We start from the raw sequence: 9,252 nt of genomic DNA, 5'->3' as shown, positions 1-9,252 counted from the left end.
CTCCACCCAACGCCTGATTTGCACATTTCCCGAGTGTCACTTCTGGGCCTTGTGTGCAGCCAACATTTCAATGGCAGGAAGTCAAGTGCGTCCAGGCTAGCAATGAAAAAGCTGTAATTCATTCTAAAGTATATGTAATCCACAATAAAAACCCTGCCATTGTATAATCTACAGTGCTGACGCCACGTATAACTGAATTACAACTTAAAATGTTACAGAATTAAAAGGTGTTGTACAAACGGGCGTCAAAAAAGACAAACGCCAGCAAAAGACATAGACATTACCGTGCTTTTACCAGGGTTTTGTAAGTGTGTTCTCAAGCTTCTCTAGTGTACTATGTATTTAATGAGCGCTTTCATATAACGCCATTGCATTTTACCGAGCACTGAACCCTCAAGGCAATGTCAAAACTGACATGAAATAAATGAAAGTGAGGCAAACGCTTATTAGAGAGTGTGTGTGTGCACAATTTTATCGGCTTACATTATTTTTCGGACTATCTGCATCAAGGAGCATTTAATAGGCGCTAGGAAAGCGCATTAAACGCTTAAACATGACGCCCGTGTGTACAAGGCCTGAAACAATTTCTCTGCAGAGCAGAGCTCAGATGTTTAACCAGCTTATAATCATGGCAGCTACTTCTTTGCCGGAGTCCAGGACGAAAGCATGCCTGATCCCTTTATCACATAGCAAGATATTGGCTTTAGGAAAGTCCTTCCTGATGTCTTCGTAATACTGAACGGGACACCACGCGTCTTTGGCACCATAATAGAAAATGAGCTGAAGAGAGAAAGAGAAGAGAATAGATTTTTTTAAAGCCTTTTACATGTAATTTTGCATTATGTAGCTGTTAGTTATGAGTGATACTTTTTGCTTTGGTTAAAATAAAAGCAAATAGCATAGAATATTTTTGTAAACATTTTTACAACATGGCTGCAAAAAGCCTGGAGATGAGATTCGTAGCAGTAATATTGTATGTATGTAGAAGAGGATATCAACAAGGAAACAGCAGATATAAGTTACTACAAAATAATAGGTATCTTGACTGGACACTGACTGACACGTGTTTCTTGTAACTTGCGCAGTAAGTACCTTGACAATACACGTGTATAATTCCTCCTCTGTCTCTATAGACTCAAAACAAAGTGCAGTGTTTAAAATTTAAATTAATGTACAGTGAAAAAAAACATTCAGCCAAAAATCATGTTTACTGCCTGTTTCAAAAATGTCCTTAAGTATTTTAGAGCCTGTGTGTGCTTCATTTTCTGAGCAGAGCTGCGTTGTATGCAATAGCCAAATACTTCATGACAGGAGGTAAGATTTTTGCATACGCAGAAGAAATGATTAGCCGGCACATTTGGGCAAACTGAAAGGTGCAAGTTTTGTGAATAATAAATGAGCATTAGGGGTAGATTTATCAAACCTTCTAAAGAGTACAGTGGAGATGTTGCCCATAGCAACCAATCAGATTCTAGCTATTATGTTCTAGAATATACTAGATACTACAACCTCTTGGAGATTGCTCCATGGATCTGTCACCATGATGAAAGTACCTTTCAGTCTTCCTCCCTCCAATTTAGGTGTATCCCTCTTATTTTTAAATGTAACACCCCCTCTAGTGTTGTGGTTCACACCTCCCAGTGACTGATTTTGTGGCCTAGCACTAGGACCCAGAGGAGACACACTGGGAATGTTGCTTAGCAAACTCAGGCTGGTACGATCTGAGGGGAGCATAGTTGCCAATTCCGCTTATAACAAGCGGAATTCGGCTTGTTTTTTTCAGAGTTGCAGGGTTTTTTTGTGGTCGCGGATTGCAGTTTTTGGGCTTCACAACATTTATTTTTTTCCCAAAAACTTTATTGCCTTGTGTATAATACATACTTGCCAACTCCCGCATTTTGCGAGAGTCTCCCGGGCGAGTGTGGCAATCTCCCGAATTCTGCCCACTTCACTAGGAAGTGCCCCACTTCCTAGTGAAGTGGGCAGAATTAGATCCCAAACGCCGTGATTCCCAGTGAGTTTGCCCCCCCCCCCCTGCTGTCAAATGATGCATTTGCGTCATGGCGTCACAGGTGGCGGGGCCAAAATGCCGCGATTTTGGCCGTCCCGCCCCCCTCACGCCCCCCTCCACTGGCTGGCTCCCGGAAGGGAGCTGAAGAAAGTCGGCAAGTATGGTATAATAACGCTTTAGTTAGTGTAAGGACGCTGCTGGCATAGTTGCCAATTCCGCTTATAACAAGCGGAATTGGGCTTCTTTTTTTCCCGAGTTGCAGGTTTTTTTAGGCTGCCGCTTGTTGCTTCTTTTTGGGCTTGGACACACTGCCCACACATGGTCTCCTCAGACTGCATATTTTTTTTTCTTCTTTGGTCTGTTTACATTTAGTGATTGGGGCAATCAGATGTTTTGTTTTATGAGCAGGTGCAGCGATATTCCTCCAATAAAGTGGCATTTTTGTTTGTGGGTGGGTGGAGTCAGAGGAGCACATGGAATAAATCACAGGAAGATGGATCTGCAACAACCTTCTGAAATAAGTGCTGTGTCTGTACTATTGCTGTTATATAGCAGGTAACACTGCTATATAACACCCCCCATTCAGTAGCTGCTCATGTCAGATGACTGCTTTCAGAGCCCTATTTTATACTGTTATATCATAGGGCTGTGTGGTACAGACATACCAGTGTCCTTGCATACGTTATACTCGGTTCACGTATGTTGTGGATCTTGCCTTATTTACTTGCCGGGCGATGCTGTGGTGTAATTATGGTTAATAAGAATCTGTGTGTATTTGGGGATGATTATTGAATCAGCAGCCATGTCTGTATCCCCCATTTCAGAAGGGTAATTTACTGCATTTGTTTCTTGTTTTGCCATTTCAGTGTAGAAATGTGTCCTCTTGTGTTTATAAAGGTTTACTAAATGGAGATTGAGTGTAGAAATTAGTGTTATAGAAAAGGACGGTTCCCTGTAAGTTGGGCTTTTTAGGATTGGTTTGGGCTTATTTTTCACTAAATGGTTGCTTGTTTTTCATTTCAGAGTTGGCAACCCTGATCAGAACCAGTGTAGAGAGGAAGAGATTAGACCAGGATCCTGGGACCTCCCTTGTAATGTGGGGAGCTGGTCCATCGCCTGTTGCCACTAGGGGCCATAGTACAACATCACAGACATAATACTAGTGATATGGGGCAGATTCCAGGGATAAATTACCTCAGAAAGTGACCGGATGATAGAAAGGAGCAGCACACAGGGAGTGTCTGTCAGCGTCCAACTGAGAGATATTACCCCCGTAGGGGACGGGAGAGAGATAATACCCCCTCAGGAAGGGTGAGTGAACACTGCTGTGAGAGAGATGAGGGTGAGCTAGAGAGCCACCATTTTGGATGTGACTGTCCCATTAATATTATGTTCATGTAGCCCTTAAGAACTGTGCAGGAGGAGACAGGAGATATATATAGGAACTGTACATATTTATCACTGCAACAGTTTAAGAATGTGCTGGAGTGAAGGAGTGTAGATAAAGAGTTTATTTTGCAATACAGAGATGGTCTGGCGCCCAAATTATAGAGACATATGATTGCACTGCACCACCAGTTACATCACCTGTGTCCTAACATCTTCACAGAGACTCTGTAAAAATAACCTGCATGTGCCTCTGGCCATCTCCATCCACACCAGGAGCTAACCAGGGCTGAGAAGGAGGTGCACTGCCTAAACTGTGCACCTCACACTACACACAGTGACAGCGGGTTACATAAAAAGGACATCTGGAGGCAGGGCCTGATTAAGGGTTCTGGCCGCCCTAGGCTAATACGGCCGCAGCGCCCCCCCCCCCCCCCTCCGAATATATAGGTGTATAGGAACACTCCTGAATATGAATGTTCAGGTGTATTCTCCAGCATTCAAATTTAGACAGATTGTGCCATTGTCTCTTACCTGTCCTTGCTCTTCTCTCTTGCAACTTTGTTATCCTCTCGCTGGCTTCTGGAAAGTTGGCGTCCTTTTTTGAAAATGCAAAAATGTATTATAATGCAAACCCTGAATGATTAGGCCCTTTAGTTAAAACAAAACACTCCATTATGGCCAGCTAAAAGTACCCCATTGGACAGGCATATATAAGCAATATCTGAATATTTGTTGTCAATCAAATACAAACCTCTACCAGCCCCATCTCACTAATATTTAGTATTCTAGTGATTGCTGAGACCACCCATGTGACCACCACACAATTATGAGATTCTGCCCCCCAAAGCTGCTCTATTTTTTAAAAAGCCCCTGCAGCCATTTTCCTTAACCACAACCCCCCCCCCCGCACAGCCATTTTCCTTAACCCCTGCTGCAGCCATTTTCTTTACCTCCCACCCTGCATCCATCCCCCTTGCAGCTATTTTCCTTACCTCCACTCTGCTAGCTAGCTATCCCCCCCCGTCACATCAAAACTCCCCCAGTCACATATATCAGCCCCCCTCCTCTGCCCTCCTTCATACATATCAACCTCTCTACCTCCCTATATATTTTCATGGCAGCCCCCCCTCCCACCCTATAGATTTGTATGACAGTCCCCCTCTCCCTCCCTATACATATGCATGACAGTCCCCCCTCTCCCTCCCTATAGATATGCAGGGTAGTCCCCCCCCTCCCTATAGATATGCAGGGTAGTCCCCCCCCCTCCCTATAGATATGCAGGGTAGTTCCCCCCCTCCCTATAGATATGCAGGGTAGTTCCCCCCCTTCCTATAGATATGCAGGGCAGTTCCCCCTCCCTATAGATATGCAGGGCAGTTCCCCCCCCCCCCTCCCTATAGATATGCAGGGCAGTTCCCCCCCCCTCCCTATAGATATGCAGGGCAGTTCTCCCCCCTCCCTATAGATATCCAGGGCAGTTCCCCCCCCTCCCTATAGATATGCAGGGCAGTTCCCCCCCCCTCCCTATAGATATGCAGGGCAGTTCCCCCCCTCCCTATAGATATGCAGGGCAGTTCCCCCCCTCCCTATAGATATGCAGGGCAGTTCCCCCCCTCCCTATAGATATGCAGGGTAGTTCCCCCCCTCCCTATAGATATGCAGGGTAGTCCCCCCCCCTCCCTATAGATATGCAGGGTAGTTCCCCCCCTCCCTATAGATATGCAGGGCAGTTCCCCCTCCCTATAGATATGCAGGGCAGTTCCCCCCCCTCCCTATAGATATGCAGGGCAGTTCTCCCCCTCCCTATAGATTTGTATGACAGTCCCCCTCTCCCTCCCTATACATATGAATGACAGTCCCCCCTCTCCCTCCCTATAGATATGCAGGGCAGTTCCCCCCCCTCCCTATAGATATGCAGGGCAGTTCCCCCCCCCTCCCTATAGATATGCAGGGCAGTTCTCCCCCTCCCTATAGATATCCAGGGCAGTTCCCCCCCCTCCCTATAGATATGCAGGGCAGTTCCCCCCTTCACTTACCTGTAGTTGTGCCAGCGTCGCTCCTCTCCTCAGATCAGCAGATAGGAAGTGAAGACGTCCTGCTTCCTGTCTGCTGCACAGCAACAGGCAGCCTGGCGATTGGCTGTTCGTTGCTAACCACTGACCACCAATGCTTTTGATCGTCGAGCCCTCCACCCCCCTGCGTCGATCCCCCCCCGTGGCGATCCCCAGCGGCGACCCCCCCCCCCTCCCCCACCCCGGAAAAAAAAAATGAATGAAGAAAAAAATAAAAAATTAAAAAAAAAATAAAAAAATTTAAAACATTTTTTTTTAAAAAAAATAAAATAAAAAAAATACCCACAGTGCAGCCTGGTCAGCCTAGTGGTTGATCAGGCCCTGTCTGGAGGGATATGTCCGGCCCCCAGAACTAGGCTAGCGACCAGATTTCTGCCCTAGGACTGTCATATTTATTTATTTTTTGTGGAGTATTTAAATCTATGAATGTTGAATCTGCTACCACACTGGTCCCAGCATCCCCATAGGAAATATTGCAGGAACCCCACATGATCCCTCTGTTATAAAATGATTTATTTAATTGTTTTTACTTTCTACACCTAGAATGCCCAGCAGCAGGAGCCTACAGAGATGTCATGTGCTGCCGTCTCCTCACTGTCAGATTACATTGCACGTACTGTCCCTATAGACTTCATTCTTCATTGTGAAATATTCAAACTTAACCATCTCAAAATTAGTAGAAATTACATTTTGACAAAAGCAGAGACTGGCATAAAAGCTTCTCCCATACCAGGTTTCCTGGATAACTTTTATGATGGCTTTTAGTTTTAGGTGGCTGAAGCTCCAATCACTTCCCACACTTTACAAAAAAAAGAAAAAAAAGAAGCTGATCTCAAAATTGGCTCCATGGATTCCCCCAAAATAATTCATCATGGCAATATTCAGGGGAGGGCTGGAAAAGTTCAGCCTGAGGGGAAAGACTCAACTCAGCAGCCTATTTTAAAGGTCAAAAAATGCAGGTGGCCCAGTGACCCACCCCTTAATGGTGCAGCCCCGGGGGGCAGATGCACCCCTGCCCCCTCAGTCCAGCCTGCTCCTTGCAATATCTCTCTGCATGTAAATTTCATGCTGAGCAGTATTACTATTCAAAAGTTACTGGCATCTGTATAGGGGATTATAATGAAAGACTTAGTTAAATTTTAGAGGTAAATTCACTAAGCCTTCTAAAAAAGGAAAAGTGAAGGTGTTGGCCATAGCAACCAAATAGATTCAAGCTATCATTTATTTAGTACATTCTAGAAAATCATAGCTAGATTCTAATTGGTTGCTGTGCGTAACACCTCCACTTTTCCTTTAGAAGGTATGGTAAAACTAAGTATTATACATACACTGATTCACAAGTAAAACCAGCTGCCTAACATTGTGCAGATCCCCCTCGTGCTTCCCTTAGACCCGTCAACGTATGGACTCCACAAGACTTCTGAAGGTGTCCTGTGGTATCTGACACCAAGACGTTAGCAGATCCTTTAAATCCTGTAAGTTGTAAGGTGGGGCCAGTATGGCTCAGATTTGTTTTTCCAGCATATCTCACAGATGCTCAATCGGATTGAGATCTGGGTAATTTCGATTCCAAGTCAACATCTTCAACTCTTTGTCCTGTTCCTCAAATCTTTCTTCCGTTGCCATGAACAGGGGTACTTGGGCTGCGTATCAAAGTAACATCTATATGAATGCCAGGACAAAAGGTTTCCCAGCAGAACATTTCCCAGAACATCACACTGCCTCCACCGGCTTGCATTCGTCACATAGTGAACCCTGGTGCCATATCTTCCCCAGGTAAACCACGCGCACACATTTGGCCGGCCGTCCACAATAAAACGAGATTCATTAGACCAGGCCACCTTCTTTTATTGCTCCATGGTCCAGTTCTGGCGCAGTAAGCTGCAATACACTGTGTGTTCTGACACCTTTATATCATAGCCAGCTTAACTGTTTCAGTAATTTGTGCTACAGTAGCTCTTCTGTGGAATTGGACCAGACGCCTATTCACTGGCTGTCTTTCTTTGGACCACTGCATACCAGGAAAACCCCACAAGACCTGCAATTTTGGAGATGCTCTGACTCAGTCCTTTAGCCATCACAATTTGGCCCTTGTCAAAGTCGCTCGGGTCCTTACACTTGGCAATTTTCCTGCTTTCAACAAATCAACTTCAAGAACTGACTGTTCACTTGTTGCCTAATATACACCACTTCTTGGTAGGTGGTTTTAATGTTGTGGCTGAACGGTGTATGTTCTGAATGGAGAGTGCTGCAAGTCTAGAGGATCAGGAAACAGGCAAATTCATGCATAATAGCTACACTTATTCATAGTTATGAAATGAGTAATTACTGGCAGTCATTTAGAAAAATTTAGAGACCAGTGCGGTTCTACGTGGCTTGTAATTGTATTTAAATCAAAACCATATCAAAGAATAATTAAGCTGACTTCTTAAGCAGGCCGTATTCTTAGACAAATGGAGAAATAATTTACAGAAGTTTTTGTTCCACTTCTGCAGATAACACTGTATAATAATACGGTGAAGTTAGGACAGTCCTCTGCTTTTTATTCTTGCTTGGTCATGTTTCACAAAGGCGCCGCACAGTATGACTAAAGAAACAGCATTTTTGGAATGATAAAATGACAGACAATGATGATTCCTTAGGAGGTGTCGGCAGTTTGCTGCCGCACAGGAAACTGGTTAACGTGCAAAACCTACAGAAACATTTTCTTATTTTGTGTAAATAATTTAGAACAGACAAAACAAAGATTGCAGCAGCTGTTGGGAGAGATGTTGCCCATAATTTTTATGATGCATTAGTCAGATATTAGCAGCTGCTTACATGAAAAATATGGTTTTTTAATGCATCTATTAATTTGACTACATCTGCACGAGTTCGCTGTAGCCGGGGTGTCTGTTAGGAAAACAAAACTCTTAAAATTTTAATCTACCATAACTTTATAATACAGAGGGAAAACAGTCAATTTGTAGCATACTTCAAATATCTTTAACTTTATTGTTGACGTCTTGTAATGTGTTTACATTTTTTTAGATCTGCATTTCTCTCTCTCTCTCTCTCTCTCTCTCTGTCCCCCTCTCTCTCTCTCCTCTCTCTCTCTCTCCCCCTCTCTCTCTCTCTCTCTCTGTCCCCCCTCTCTCTCTCTCTCCTCTCTCTCTCTCCCCCTCTCTCTCTCCTCTCTCTCTTTCTATATATATATATATATATACTTTTCAAAGATTTTGTGTCTTCTCAGCTTCAGTACATATTGATGTTTAGATTAAAACAATGTAATACCACATTTTTTTTTAATATTTTGATTGTTAAAATATGAAAAGAGGTACAGATAATTATTATTACTATTATCTTAATAATATTAATAGCAATCACATACCCAACAATAAATCAAAATGCCATTCTAAAGATCCTTTTTTTGGTATTTCTTAGATATTATAATTGTTTGGTCAATAAAACTAAAACTAAAACATAGGAACAATAAAAAATAATCTCTTATCATATAGTGATTTTATACTAACCACCATGATACCAGATAAAATACCAGTGATATTCAAAAAGCCACCTCAATAAATAGAGTAAACTAGCACCCATTATTTCACATTGAATACTCCTATTCAGGGATTATTTCCAATCTTTACGAGAGCAGAAGACTGTTATAGGTGTAGCCGTTGAAGCTGCATAATTTGGCAACATTTATCCAACTAATTTAACTTCAATAGTATTTTTATTCAAAATTTAAGGGGTACAGAAAAGTAAAAAGGAAGGGGGGAAGACCAAAACAAAGAG

General features: G+C 43.2%; 1 protein-coding gene across 2 annotated transcripts in view; it reads right to left on the bottom strand.

Annotated features, from left to right (window-relative positions):
• Nucleotides 1-443: 443 nt before the first annotated feature.
• Nucleotides 444-9,252, bottom strand: part of LDAH (lipid droplet associated hydrolase) — a 193,157-nt gene continuing 184,348 nt past the window's right edge. For both annotated transcript variants that reach the window (XM_075201377.1, XM_075201378.1), the window contains exon 7: nucleotides 444-780. In XM_075201377.1, the coding sequence (XP_075057478.1) occupies nucleotides 604-780 (177 nt within the window). In that variant the 3' untranslated portion in view covers nucleotides 444-603. The remainder of the gene's footprint in view (nucleotides 781-9,252) is intronic.

This window comes from Mixophyes fleayi, chromosome 3 (assembly GCF_038048845.1).
Source record: "Mixophyes fleayi isolate aMixFle1 chromosome 3, aMixFle1.hap1, whole genome shotgun sequence".
Taxonomy (NCBI): domain Eukaryota; kingdom Metazoa; phylum Chordata; class Amphibia; order Anura; family Limnodynastidae; genus Mixophyes; species Mixophyes fleayi.
Note: the sequence above shows the minus strand (reverse complement) of the source record. Positions and strands in the feature narration are given on the sequence as shown.